Here is a 15499-nt window from a genome sequence, read left to right as displayed (position 1 = left end):
TTTCTAACAACATGTAGCAACAAGGATAATTAAAGCATTTGAGCTCATGCTTTGCTAGTAGACAAGTAGTGCAAGTGTGTGCTTCTCCTAATGGCATGATTTCTACAGTGTGCATAGAGGGAACGATACATATAGCAAACACATCACTCAGTCCTATAGGCATGTTATCTACCCATCACATTTTAATATTGAAATCTACCCAATTTCTTTTCACTAACAACCCAATTTTTTTATACAAAGATTATTAGAGGCCCACTAATGAGTAAATTAACAATATTACATAACAGTGAACAAGCCCACAGTAGGCCGAAATAGAATAACTAAATACACAGCGTTGTTGGGCCTTCAATATATCTCACATAGCATACCCAGGCCTTCAGTAAAGCCACGTTCAATATATGACCCAAAGGCCCATAGAAGAGTACAAACCAATTTACTTAACCACAATACCTAGTGTTGCACCACTTGAAACAACCAAACTCAGGTACATAGTACATGACAGGGAAGTAAAGTGTTAGGGACAGTTTTGGAGGTTGAGGGAATGACTAGGACCAAGCCCTAGTGTGTCAGAGTTCACAAGGGCCTCAATTGGACCCCAAGCAGTGCTCACACTAGGGAGGCCAACAATAGAACCTAGATAGCCTTGGCTTTCAACTGGCTAATAATGGAAATTCAGAATAGCAGAGTAGCAAGTAAGGAGAGTGGATAGTGATAGAGGGACAAAAATCAAGTAATACACCAAATTGAGCATACAGAGCAACTAGTCAAGCAGGCCAGTGGGTTCAGCAAGGTATACACAAAAAAGTACCACATAGACAACCTCATAGGAATTAGGAAAAGAAACACGTTTTCAGGCATACATAGATTATCACGTATAGATGTATGAAGTTAAACTAGTTGAAATCTAAAGATCCAAATTAAGTTAAGTATACATCCCAGTACCATGTTAATCAGTATTTAGACATGATGGAGGGACACACATTGTGATAATCACTAAAAAGATAGGGTAACAAATAAACCAAGGCATATTGGGAAAACATATTAGCATAGGAGCAAGGTCATAGTTGATAGAAAAATAGAGTATTTATCTTCTTCTTTTTTAAATCAGGACATCATGAAACATGTTTAAAGCAGACTTTAAAGCAGCATTCCATAGAGTTGGGACTAATACACAAAGGGCAATCAAGTATACACATGACTTAGAACTAAAAGATTCATTCAGGTGGGGTGGTTCACATAGAGTTGTGGTGGTACCCAAAATAAAATATGAAGAAATTTTATAACTAACAACATACTGTTACAGTAGTCAGACTAATATCAGAATGGACATTCATTGAAGTTCAAAACTAAACATGCTCAGATGCTAATGGTACAGAACCCATTCCAGAAAACAAGGAATCACAGAAGTGCAAATCATAGTGAAGAATACGTATTAGCATAACAAAAACAGTAAACTATCTCATGCATTTAATTATCACAGAATGACAACAGAGTATTGAACATTTGATGTGCCGTAGAATTTCGGCACTTTTGATATCAATTACATAAACTTTAGTTCGTCTTTCAATGCATTTTTAGTTAATTCTTATAAAGTTTTGATGTTTTGCAGTGCATGAGACTTGAGGACCCAAAAACATGGAAAAGAAGTCAAAAGCCACAAAAGGACAGGAATGTTGCAAGTATGCGACCGCAGAAGTTATATACGGACCGCATAATCACCGCAAACTGAAGCAGACTCATGGCCAACTGAAGAGAAGAATGTGCGGTCTATTATGCGGTCGCATAACACTTCTTCGGATCGCAGAATGACTGCATAATTGCAATCAAGGAATCTGCGTAACACTTTTGCGATGGAAAATGCGGTCGCATAACGGATATGCGGACCGCATAATTGGAATGCGGTGGAAATCTGGGCTTGAAGATCTGAAGTTTTCTGATGCAAGTGGAAATTATGCGGACCGCATACATGATCAGCGACCATTATGCGGTCGCATAAGGGTTCTGCAGGGGCATTTTTGTCCAATCTTGACCCCGACTTTTAGTCCAATATAAATAGATTTACTAGGATTTTTTGTGGGTTATCTTGTCTGAAAAGGAGGCTACATTGAAGGCATTGAATACTCCATTATTTTGGAACTTTTTGAAGAGAGAATCGTGTACTTTTGTAAGTCTTATGACTTTAATTATTGTTTTTTTCTTTGTATTTTAGTATGAGTAGCTAGTCTTAAATAATAAGGTTGTGGGCTATAAATGGGTGTAATGTTAATGGATATTTACCATTGAATATATATATATATATATATATATATATATATATAATGGTTGGTTGATATTTATTCATTTTTCATGCTTCATTTATTGTTGGTGGTTGCAAACATTAACTAATTCCATTTTGCTCTTTCTTTACTTGGAAAAGTGGGTTAGGGTTTGGTAGAATTGAATATCAAAAATTCAAGGCTTTAAACCTTGTTTAATAGAATCGCTTAGGAATAAGTGAATTCTATTTGGAATAAATTGGTTATTCTTAATTGCAACTCTTTTATATTTGAAAAAATCATAGAGAGAAAATACTACTCAACTATTGAAAAATATTGAGTAGTCACTTAGAAACCATTTGCATATCAAAGGACCTTCCATTAGAAATATATCATATTAACACCGATAGCATTACATTCCATTGAAGGGGACACAACATTGATTTCTTTAATCAAATTAATTACACTCTCACAATAATATAGTCTTCTTTACTACACACAATTACAACACTCTTTTTAGCTAACAGAATAAAATTACGATTTAACTCAAGTTTCACACTACTCAAGTAATCGTTTCACACTTATTCCCTATGGGATTCTATCCCAACCTAGTTGGGTTATTATATTTGACATCAACCGTTTTACACCATTTATTAATGTGTAATTTGAGCGTATCACATTTTGGCGTCGTTGCCGAGGAATACAGTTTTGAAATTACTATTTAGTGTGTGCTTTACTTTACGTCTTTTTCTATTCCATCACACTTTGCTTGCTTTGCTTGGTGTGCTAGGTAAACGTGGCCGAATATGAGGAAGAAGAGAATTCTTTTGCGGATATAGATGAGTACATCGCGGATACAAATGCCATTGTCCCTCTGTGAGTTGATGCTGCTACCTTCAAGGTGGAACATGGTTTGCTCCTAATGCTTAAAGCAGAGAGGTTTTTTAGGAATTCTACTGATGATGATCCGACACAACATCTTAGAAACTTCTTGGGTGTGTGTGTGATGCACAAACAGAACAACGTGTCAGATGATGCCCTAAGACTAAGGGTATTCAAGTACTCACTAACTGGAGAGTCAAGGAAATGGATCTAAAATCTACCACCTCATTCCATTCACTCTTGGCCCGAACTAGTCCGTGCTTTCCTAGCCAAATGGTTCCCACAAAGCAAGAAATCCGAGCTCAGAGATAAAATTTTCTTCTTTAAGCAACTACCGGGGGAACACCTACATGAGGCATGGGATCGATTCAAGCTATACCTAGTGAGGTCGCCGAATCATGGTTTTCCGGACACAATATTGTTGGAGAAGTTTTACATGGGTTTGGATACGTTGAACCAATCCATAGACAAAAATGCAATGGATGGATATTTTATGGACAAAACATTCACAAGGGTCACACAAATTCTCGACAAGATGGCAGGACACAATCAAGCTTGGAACTCAGAAGACACCACGGGTGGAATTGCATACGGTACTCCCTCTTTGACCAACATGATTAAGGAGAAACAAGAGAGAGATCAAGTAATTCTCAGGATCGCAACCAGCATTAATGTGTTAACCAAGATGTTCATTGAAAGCAAAACAAAAAGGTAAATGCTTTGGAAGATGTGCAACCCTTGTCAAATGAAGATTGCGAGGAAGCAAACTATGTCCATAATTCTCAAGGTGGTTACCAAATACAATCCTACCAAGGTCCCGGACAACAAAATCAATGGAGGCCTAACCCGCAAGGGCAAGGCCATCAACAGTGGAGAAATGATCAAGGTGGTTCAAGTCAAGGTAATTGGAGCAACAACATCAACAACTATGCAAATCGGAGTTCAAACTCCTATGTTCCACCAAATGGGCAATACTCTAACTCTTCGCATTGGAAGGAAGGTTCTTTAAGTGAGTCCAAATTGTAGAACATGCTTGAAAGAGTATTGCAAAATCAAGAAAGAATCGGCACTTCAATGAAGAACATGGCCGAACTTGTGGCGTCACACACGGCATCCATACAAAAGCTAGAAATGCAAATGAGATATCTGTCAAGAGAGCAAAATCCAAAGCAAAAGGGTGCACTCCCAAGTGACACACTTGCAAACCCAAAAGGTAATGGGAAAGTACTTCAAGGAGATAATAAACAAATGGTTGAAGTGGACGATCTTGAACAAGAGGTTGAGGCACAAGTTGAGGTGCCAATTATTTTTGAAGTTGAAAAGCTCCCAAAAGAAGTGAAAGTCCAAGAAACGAACCGTGAAGAGGTAAAGGAAAAGGTAAAAGAGGCACCAATTCCTAGACCCCCTCCCCCCCCCCCGGTTCCCTCAAAGACTTGCTAGGAGGGTTAATGATAGCAAACTCAAGAAATTCTATGACATTCTCAAGTAATTATCGGTGAACATCCCATTTGTGGAAGCATTTCAAGAGATGTCGAGTTTTGCTAAATACTTGAAGGATTTGATAACCAAGAAGAAAATCACAAAGAATGAAGTGGTGAATGTGACTCACCGGGTTAGTTCCATCATTGCAACAACTACCGTTCAAAAGAAAGAAGACCCGGGATCCTTCACCATTCCATACACTATTGGGTTACGAGATTTTGCAAGGGCTCTTTGTGATAATGGGGCTAGCATTAATTTGATACCTCTTGCTATTTACAAGCAAACGGGGTTAGGTATGTCGATGCCTACAAGCATGAGGTTACAAATGGCCGATCGTTCAATCAAAAAATCGGTGGGGATTATTGATGATGTCCTTGTAAAAGTGGAAAAGTTCCTCCTTCGTGCCGATTTTGTGATCCTTGACTGTGTTGTTGATAAAGAAATCCCTACAATCTTGGCGAGACCATTCCTTGCTATCGGAAGAGCACTTATGGATTCGAAAAGAAATGAGATCAAGTTCAGAGTTAATGATGAAGAGGTCACCTTCCAAGTAAGTAAGGGTATGAAGTTGCCACATGCATATGAAAGCATCTCAGTCATTGATTTTGTTGATGAGGTAGAAGACGCAATTGAGATGAAGATGGAAGAAGAATGCCTTGGTGAGGCTTTGGCGGCTATATTGGTGAATTTTGATGGTGAAGACATGGAGGGGTACATGGAATCAGTGAATGCATTAGAAGGATGTGGGTCCTACACTTATGCACCAAAGAAACTTTCTCTTGACTTAGAGAGTAGAGTCACTCCCCCCCGCCAAGACTTCAATTATTGAGCCGCCACAACTTGAACTCAAGCCACTTCCACCGCACTTAAGGTATAAATTACTTGGCTCTAATGATACTTTACCGGTAATCGTTTCTTCTTTGTTGAATGATGTGCAGGTAGATCATTTGTTGAATGTCCTAAGGGAACACCGACAAGCTATTTTTTGGACAATAGCGGACATCCGAGGGATTGCCGCCGGAATTTATGAGCACAAGATATAATTGGAGCAAGAAAGTCAACCTAGTGTAGAGCATCAAAGAAGGTTAAACCCTTCCATGCAAGAGGCGGTGAAGAAGGAAATCATCAAGTGGTTAGATGTCGGGGTAGTCTACCCCATTGCCGATAGTTCTTAGGTGAGCCCGGTACAATGTATGCCGAAGAAAGGAGGAATGACCGTGATCCAAAATGAGAAAATGAGCTCATCCCAATGAGAACTGTGACTCGATGGATAGTTTGTATGGATTACCGGAAGCTCAACAGTGCCACATGTAAAGACCATTTTCCTATGCCTTTTATTGATCAAATGCTTGATCGGCTAGAGGGAAGGTCATTCTATTGCTTCTTGGATGGATATTACGGCTACAACCAAATCAATATCCCCTTAGAAGATCAAGAGAAGACAACATTCACATGCTCATATGGGACTTTTGCCTTTAGTCGTATGCCATTTGGGCTATGCAACACCTCAGCTACCTTTCAACGATGCATGATGTCAATCTTCTCGGACATGGTGGAAGACTTCCTAGAGGTGTTATGGATGACTTCTCTGTAATGGGTGATTCCTTTGAGCATTGTCTTGACAACCTTAAAACAATGCTCAAAAGATGCGAAGAAACAAACCTTGTGCTAAATTGGGAGAAGTGCCACTTCATGGTGGACGAGGGCATTGTTTTGGGCCACAAATTTTCCAAACAAGGCATAGAGGTTGACTGAGCAAAGTTTGAAATCATTTCCAAGTTTCCTCCATCCACTTCAGTAAAAGGTATCTAGAGCTTTTTGGGGCACGCCGACTTCTATAGGCGTTTTATCAAGGACTTCTCAAAAATTGCAAATCCAATGTGCAAGCTCCTTGAAAACGATGCAAAGTTTGTATTTGATGAGAAATGTCTCAAAGCTTTTGAAGAATTGAAAGAAAAGCTCACCACGACACCTATTATTGCCACACCCGATTGATCCCTTCCATTTGAACTCATGTGTGATGCTAGTGGTGTCGCTATTGGGGCGGTGATTGGTCAACGGCATAACAAAATCTTTCACCCTGTCTACTATGCAAGCAAGATACTCAATGGTGCTCAAATGAATTATACTATGACTGAGCAAGAACTTCTTGCCATTGTCTATGCTTTTGAAATATTTCGGGCCTATTTGTTGGGGTCCAAAGTGATAGTTTACACTGATCATGCTGCTCTTTGCTATCTTATGGCGAAGAAGGATGCCAAAACTAGATTGATCTGGTGGGTCCTTTTGTTGCAAGAGTTTGACTTTGAAGTCAAGGATCGAAAAGGGACAGAAAATCAAGTTGCAGATCACCTATCTAGGCTTGAAGAAGTAGGGAGGCCAAAAGAGAACCTTGAAATCAATGATGCCTTTCCAGATGAGCACATATTGGCATTGTCTGGCACATTCGCTCATTGGTATGCTGATATTACTAACGTCTTGGTTAGTGACCTTGTTCCCGATAGATTGGAAGCTTATCAAAAGAAAAGGTTCTTGCGGGAGTGTAGGTAATACTATTGGGAGAAGCCCTTTTTGTCCCGTATTTGTGCCGACAACATCATTCGGCGGTGTGTTCCGGAAGATGAGGTAATGCCAATTCTCAAGGCATGCCATGACTCCCTGGTTGGGGGCCATCATGGAGGAAACCAGATGGCGGAAAAAGTGCTCGAATGTGGCTATTATTGGCTATCGATCTACCATGACACAAATCAAATGGTCAAGGCTTGTGATCAATGTCAAAGACAAAGGTCAATTTCTAAAAGGCATGAGATGCCTATGAATTTTGTAATGGAGGTCGAGATCTTTGATGTGTGGGGGATCGATTTCATGGGTCCCTTCGTGAGATCTTATGGCATGACATATATCTTGGTGGCTGTGGACTACGTCTCCAAGTGGGTTGAGGCAATCACCTTTCCCAACAGTGAGGCAAGGAGTGTGACCACATTCTTGAAGAAGAATATATTCACGCGGTTTGGTACTCCCAGTGCCATCCTTAGTGATGGTGGTTCTCATTTTTGCAACAAGGATTTCATCGGGCTACTCGAAAAGTATAGCGTAAAGCACAAGGTGGCCACACCTTATCATCCTCAGTCGAGTGGTCAGGTTGAAGTCTCCAACAGGGAGATTAAACACATCCTAGCAAAAACCATCAATGCAAACATGACTGATTGGTCAAGGAAGCTAGATAATGTGTTGTGGGCATATCGCACAACATTTAAGACTCCCATTGGCACCTCACCGTACCGGTTGGTTTTTGGTTGCGTGTCATTTGCCTGTGGAACTTGAACACAAAGCCATGTGGGCTCTAATAAAGTTGAATCTTGACTGGGCCGAAGCTGCTAACCTGAGAATGACACAACTCAATGAGATAGAAGAATTCCATCTCCATGCCTATGAGAGTGCAACAATGTATAAGGAGAGAATGAAGTTTGTTCATGACAAGAAGATCTTAAAGCGGGAATTCAAATCCAGTGACTTGGTCTTACTTTTTAACTCAAGACTCAAGTTATTTCCGGGCAAACTCAAATCCAAATGGTCTGGCCCGTATAAAGTTGTGAATGTGTCTCCTTATGGTGCTATTGAATTGGAGTCGGAGGACGGAACTCGAACTTTCAAAGTAAATGGCCAACGAGTTAAGCATTACCTCGGCACAATAGGAGAAAAGCACTTGGTAGAACAATTTTCTCTCAAGGATAATCCAACACCAACCCCCACAATTGAGTAGCCCAACGGGACTAACATCGTCGTGCCGCGTCGTTAAATCAAGTGCTTATTGGGAGGTAACCCATGTGTGGTAACACCCTTTTGTTAGTTTTTCATTTTTGTAGGTTTAGTTGTTGGTGTTGAGCAGGTTGACGTGTGTGTTAGAATGCAGGTAATCCAAAATACCATGAAACAGGGTGCAAGGACTGAGGCAAGTGAAGAAAAGAAGAATCAGGGGTTTGCGGAAACTATGCGGTTGCATAATGAATTTGCGAACCGCATAGTGGTCGCAGACACAGTCAGAAAAATTGGAAATTTGGGTCCATAAAAATACGGTAAGGTTTCATATTTTGCGGCCCGCATAACAACTATTCGACCACAGAATGCGTCGCAAAATGAAGGTGAGCAACCCAGTCCTAAATCCATCGCATAACACATATGCGACCGCATAATGTGTTATGCGATCAACTTGCCCACCGCAAAATGCTCAGGTATAAGACCCTAAACCTTTAGCATACCTTCACTCTCACTCAACACGAACATTGTACAACACACACAATATCAAAAATACAAAAACAAAAGAAATAGAAGAAAAAGCCAAAAATATTTGAATCACACACAAAATCACATAGCAAGGATCAGCATTGCGGAAAGATTCATATCTCAGAATTAATTTTTACCTTGCGCAGACATCTGGTATGTGATTCTCTTCCCTTTTTCTCATAATTATGTTGAAAAATGGCATGTGCTTGATTCCCTTTCTTTCCCCTTCCTCTCAAAGCTGATTAGTGGGGATCTAGGTGGGTAAAGTTTTGCATTCGAGTGATAGGAGTCCTGTAAGTGAGGGGTTTAACCATTTTTGACTGAGGAAGACGATCTTTGCGGTCCACATAATTGGTTTGTGGTCCGAAAAGTCGTCACAAATAGGAATCCTAGGTGGCATGGTATAATGTGATTTTGCGATGGAGTATGCGGTCGCAAACTTGTTTTGTGGACCGCAAAGCTGCCGCAAACAGGGTCAGAAAAATTGCTTTTGTTGTGAACAGAAATGCGACCGTTTTACGGTCGCATAACAAACTTTGTGGTGGTTTTTGCGATCTCATAATTGGTTACCTCCTGGGCGTGTAATTTTGTGATGGGTTTGCGGTCCGCAAAGTGGTTATGCGATCGCATAACCCATCGCATAAGTTGTCTACCTCTTTCATTTTCTATCAACATGATTCCTATGCTATATCCACCCCTCACACACTATTTCATTGACAAGAATGGCACCAAAGAAGTTTCTTGCAATGCGATCACCACCCGTTCGTGGAAAGAAACAGGTTGTTGCTCTGATTCAACAGGCACAACAGTCCAAATGTCCACGGCCTGAAACAACCCGTAGCACTTCTGAGCACTCCTCCCAGTCTGAAAAGGAAGAGGCACATATTGGCCTCCTGCCATCCGTTGACCTACAAGCTGAATCACGACGGAAGAGTGGGGAAGATCAAAGATTTGGGGTCCCATGATCATGGAACCTATAGAAATAAGGGATAGCAAAGAGAAAAATTCTTGAGGAGAAGCAGTTGAGTCTAAACGGTCTGAAAGAGCACTACCCTCACATGATCGAGAACATTAGGAAGATGCAATGAGAGTTCTTCACTGAAGTCCCGGATGAGTATAATGAGTCACTTGTGAGGGAGTTCAATGCTTCTTATGTTGCCTCAAGAAATGCTGAGCAAAAGAGGAACATGGTATTTCTACAATCCGTCCAAGTTAGAGGGGTTCCAGTACTCTGCGACGCAGGTACCATTAATGACCTATACTTTGAGGACTGGTCGTCAGGCACAACTGAGTATGATGCCAAATTCGCTAACAAGGACAACGAGCGTGCTTGGATTGCTTATGTCATAGCAAAGGGGACCCCCTCCTGGATTGACCCACGCCACAAGATTTACAAGCGGGATTTCACCCAAGAGGGCCTATATTGGCTCAGCTTCGTCTGCTCCCGTCTGATGCCTACTAGGAATGAAACTGACATAAACATTTAAAAGGAACTTATCATTGCATGCATCATGTCGGGCATAAATATTGATGTGGGACATATTATATTCAGGGAGCTGGGGATCAGAGCAAACCAAAAACAAACATCCCTTCCTTTCCCGTGTTTGATCACGGCTCTATGTAAGGCTGTGGAAGTTCCCCATATCCCAAAGCATGATCGTATTGAGAAAGCTCTCCAAGATATTGACATCACTTGGATAAGTGATGCAGTAAACAAGGAGACAGACATCCAGCCTGAGACTTCACTCCCTCTTCCATCAGACATAGCAGCACCTGCACGTGCTTCCCCCTAACTGCCTGACACTCCTCCCGCCCCAGCTACCTCCACAACCACTCCTCAGCCAACCATTGCACAGCCACCTGCTACCTTACCAGCTCTCTCAAAGCCGGGTCTACTAGCCTAGCACGCCAATGCTAAGGTAGATCGGCTGACAAATGAACTCCTGAATCTTATCCAGCAAGCATTGGCCCCCATCCAAGCCTTAGTGAGCGTTCTTCAACAACATCATAAATCTTATGAAGATCGCCTAACGCACTTTGAAGTGCGACTTGAGAGGGTCAAGCGAGGCGAAGTTGGAGATATGCCTCGGCTCAGGAAAGATGTCGATGAGCTGAAATTAGAACTGAACAATATGCAGAACTTGGAGTTTGACTTGACCTCCCTTCTCCCAGAGGGCGACGAGCAGGGTACATGCACCTTCATTCCGGGCTTGGATTTGGACTTCACAAACATTATGACAGCCCCGGAGGCATAATGTGTTAAGACTTCAAAGGCTCCAGCTTCCATTGTACACATTGACACTCCTTCAGAGGAAGGATCCGGAGAGTCGGAAGGGGAGTCTAATGAGGGAGCGACTGAAGATGAGGAAACCGATGAGGACGCATTGGTAGAAGAGACTGGGGGTCAGCGGAACAACAAGGGTAAACAAGTGGTTGCTTCTACAGATGCACGGGATGAAGAGGAAGCAGACGTGCAGACAACAATTGCACATTCTCTTGCTGACATGGTCGCCAAGGCACATCCAGCAACCACACAGTCATCACTGGGAGAGGCTAGCAGCTCCCAGATCCCAGACCCAGCCTCACAACAGGTGGAGCTTCTCGTTTTAGCCTCAGATACCACCACACAGTCCGAGGCTCCGCTTGTTGCTGCCATAGTGCCAGCAGTTGACCCCACAACTACCCAGGCTGCTCTAGCCCCTCCGAGCACCTAGTGCGCCTTAGGAAGCCCCTAAGCTTTGCTTTTACATTCTCTATGCATTGGGGATAATGCATACTTTTAAGTTGGGGGTGGGGTAGTCATATTTTGTGTAAACAATTGTGTGAAAAATTGTACATAAACTCTCTTTTTTAATAGTATAGATTGGTAGCTAGCAATGAATTCCCCTTGTTCTTTCTTCGTCGGGTTCTTTTACAAGGGTATAATAGTAGAACCGCGACAGTTGCATGGAATGTTTTGACTTGTTTGGTGTTGATTGTCTAGTTTCAAGCATGTAATGAATTTTTTTGTGAATAAATTGTACCTTTCCTTCTTTTGTATATATCTATAAATAAATAAATAAATAAATAAATATATATATATCTCGCTCTTTGACTTTATGCTTACTCAGAATCTTACATATCATGTGATAAAAGCTTTGAGTTGCCTTGCATTCACTTGAGGGCTGAAACTATGTTGAGTCGAACAGTTCATGCGTCGTGAGTGAGTGAGGATTTGTATAAATAATACACATGCTTAGCTTGTGATGTCTAGAACCTTCCCGGTTGGTTTCTTAGTGCAAATCTAAGGTTAATGATTGGGTGCTGAAATGATCTTAGGCTATCTTTGTGACTGCTAGCTAATTTTGACCAAATTGACCTCCCCAGTACATAAATTACCCTAGTTACCCCCGTTGAGACTTTAACCTTTTATTTGGCTACCACATTACAAACCTTTACCCCGTTGTGAAATAATTCCTTCTTTTGAACCCATCCCTCCTTAAACGAGTAAGAATGAGGCTAAAAGCCTAAGTTGGGGGGTTCCGGTACAAAGTGGAAAATGGCAAGGTTGAATACTGTGTGTAGAAGAAAAAAACACAACCTCAGAATTATATATATGAAGAAACTCAAGCTCCAAAAAGAAAAGCTTATAAAAAAAAGAAGAGAAAAGAAAAGGAGTGGAGTCTTGTAGAAACTGAAGAAATACTTTGAGGTGGTTCTATGTCGGTAACTCGAGGTCAATAAGTGCTATGTAATGAAGAAGCAAAGTGTATGTAGAGTTCAAGTAGGGTATAGCCACCACTTTCCCAAATATTCATCCAACCCGTCCCGAAACCTACATTACAACCCGTAAAAAGTCCTTGGTGATCTACATCCAATCATTCCTAAGATAGAAACAAGTTAAAATAAGGGCAAGCATATAGACTGATACTTGTAACATGTAGCTTTCGTTTCGAGTGAAAGAGTGTTTGATTGCATCCCCTGTACATATGTGTGAGTTGGGGATTTTCTTTGTTGTGAGCGCGCATGAATTGCAAGATTTAGCAGAAGTTAGGTTTTTGAAGTAGAATGCAAGTGCACACTTAGCTATGAGTAGCATTTTGTCATTTTGGTCGAGGCTCGAAGTTCACAAGTTGATTAGTCAAATTGTTAAGTGATAGTCATCTTCCATGAAGGGTAAATAAAAGAAGTTACATGTTTATTATCTGACAGTCAAAACCATCTATAGTCACTACTGTTTTGTGACATGTCTGAAATAGAAGTAGTATAGGATAGGATAATTTTGTTCTAGTTGCTTGAGGACAAGCAGGAGTTTAAGTTGGGGGTGTTGATGTGCCGTAGAATTTTGGCACTTTTGATACCAATTACATAGACTTTAGTTCGTCTTTCAATGCATTTTTAGTTAATTCTTATGAAGTTTTGGTGTTTTGCAGTGCATGAGACTTGAGGACCCAAAAACATAGAAAAGAAGTCAAAAAGCCACAAAAGGGCAGGAATCCTGCAAGTATGAGACTGTAGAAGTTATATGCGGACCGCATAATCACCGCAAACTGAAGCAGACTCATGGCCAACTGAAGAGAAGAATGTGCGGTCCATTATGCGGTTGCATAACACTTCTTCGGACAGCATAATGACCGCATAATTGCAATCAAGGAATCTGCGTAGCACTTCTGCGATAGAAAATGCGGTCGCATAATGGATATGCGGACCGCATAATTGGAATGCGGTGGAAATCTCGGCTTGAAGATCTGAAGTTCTGCGATGCAAGTGGAAATTATGCGGACCGCATACATGATCTACGACCATTATGCGGTCGCATAAGGGTTCTGCAAGGGCATTTTTGTCCAATCTTGACCCCGACCGCTTTACACCATTTATTAAGGTGTAATTTGAGCGTATCAACATTATCATAGTTAAATCATGCTCATGTAATTCAAACACATATGCAGAAAGAAAGAAAGAAAGAAATTGAACAATGCAAGGGTTTAAAACACTAACCAGTAGCAGAATCAAAAGAGTAAAGAACGTAATAGTAAAAATCCCAAGTCTCTGATGCTTCAGAGTTCACAAGAGCTTCGAGAGTGGGCTCCGAACAGTGCTTGCACCGGAGGAGGCGTTTAATGGCCTTGGCTTTCAACCAGCCCCGAATTCAATGATTTTAGAGAGTGTTCGAGTGTAACAGTGAGTGAGTGAGTGAAAGAGGAGAGTAGTGAGAACAATATGAGTGATGTTTTTGGGATTCAAAAGTCTGTCCAAGGGGATTTAGGGGAGGGGTTTATATAGTAGCAGATTTAACACATAAAATAAGGAAATATGGTAGATTAAACACAAAATAAGGAAAATATAGCATGCGAAATCAATTAGAATCAGTTTTAGGGCAAATAACACATAAAGTAAGGAAATACAGTAGGTTAAACAAATAATAAGGAAAAATCATCAGTCAAACACAAGAAAGGAAAGAATATCACACGCAATCGAAATTAGTAAAGCAAAAGGGGAAAATCTCAAACCCTAGTTGGGATTAACAGCCTTGAATCGAACCAATAATGCAAGAATTGTTCAATATAACGTGTATAGAGACGAAAGATCATCCAGATCTTCACAGAATCAAAATAGATCGGTCTCGTTCTTGAGAAGTAGTTCTTGCCAAAAATAGGGCAAGAACTAAGTAACACCATAGACATGCGTATAATAGTAGAGTATCACAAAATAGGTAAGTAAACCATGGATTGATTCCATATTTGGGTTGGAATCGGAGAAGATTGAAGTATGGTGGCTAGGGTTTCTGTGAGAGAAGAAGAGAGGGTGTGAAGGATGCTGGGCAGGGGGGAAATTGGTCCTTAGGGTTTACGGTGATGGGGGTAATTAAAGGGGGTTGGTTTATTAGGGGTCGTTGATCACTCGAGATCAACGACCATGATAGTAAGGGGAATGAGGCGGGTTATTTGGAACAGGTACCGTTTGGTTTTGGGTTGGGTGGACTGGGCTAAGGTTTGGGTAGTTTTGTGCCACTAATGTGGTCTGAAATTGGTTAGAATAGGGCTATTATTTAAATACCCAAAATATTTATCAAAATAATTTATAAAATATGCTTAATCAATGAATGAAAATATTATTTATGCACCGAAATGCTTAAAATAATAACTTTATATTATAAAAATATAAATATTCTATTATGACACAAATAATATAAAATAAAGAGCAATTGTATGGATATAGGCTATTATTGCAAAATTATATAAATAGCTTAAAATATTAATGTAATTATATGGAATGAAATAAAATATTTGAAACATATATTATAGATGCACAATAATTATTTTAGATAACTAAGTCATCACAAAATAATTTAAAAGGCTAATTAATAGATATTTATATATAATTTAAATACAAGAAAATTAATTTAAAGCTCTAAAAATTACGAAACTATTATAGAAAATACTTGTATAGGTTTGTAAACTAAATAATGATGCAAATATGCTATTTTGAAAGTATGTATGTATTTTAGAAAATACGATGGCAAAATTGGGTATCAACAAGGTGCATCCTTTCACTCTACACTATGCAAAGAATTATTGCATAATTGTATCGCTGAAAAAATCGAGAAAGTTTATCTA

The 15499-nt window shown here is 40.3% G+C and overlaps 1 protein-coding gene and 1 non-coding gene across 2 annotated transcripts; one reads left to right on the top strand and one right to left on the bottom strand.

Annotated features, from left to right (window-relative positions):
* Nucleotides 1-3435: 3435 nt before the first annotated feature.
* On the bottom strand, nucleotides 3436-3542 carry LOC117279241 (small nucleolar RNA R71). Its single transcript, XR_004509648.1, has one exon. It is a non-coding gene; the product is annotated as a small nucleolar RNA R71 (small nucleolar RNA).
* A 4411-nt stretch (nucleotides 3543-7953) lies between these two features.
* Nucleotides 7954-8382, top strand: LOC138902236 (uncharacterized). The gene has a single exon (XM_070190083.1). The coding sequence runs from the start codon at nucleotides 7954-7956 to the stop codon at nucleotides 8380-8382; it is 429 nt and encodes a 142-aa protein (XP_070046184.1).
* Nucleotides 8383-15499: the final 7117 nt, after the last annotated feature.

This window comes from Nicotiana tomentosiformis, chromosome 12 (assembly GCF_000390325.3).
Source record: "Nicotiana tomentosiformis chromosome 12, ASM39032v3, whole genome shotgun sequence".
NCBI lineage: Eukaryota > Viridiplantae > Streptophyta > Magnoliopsida > Solanales > Solanaceae > Nicotiana > Nicotiana tomentosiformis.
The sequence above is the reverse complement of the archived record's forward strand: the minus strand, read 5'-3'. Positions and strand labels throughout refer to the sequence as shown.

Coding starts and splice junctions, on each gene's coding strand:
- LOC138902236 (XM_070190083.1), top strand. CDS start 7,954: ATGTGGGCTCTAATAAAGTTGAATCTTGACTGGGCCGAAGCTGCTAAC.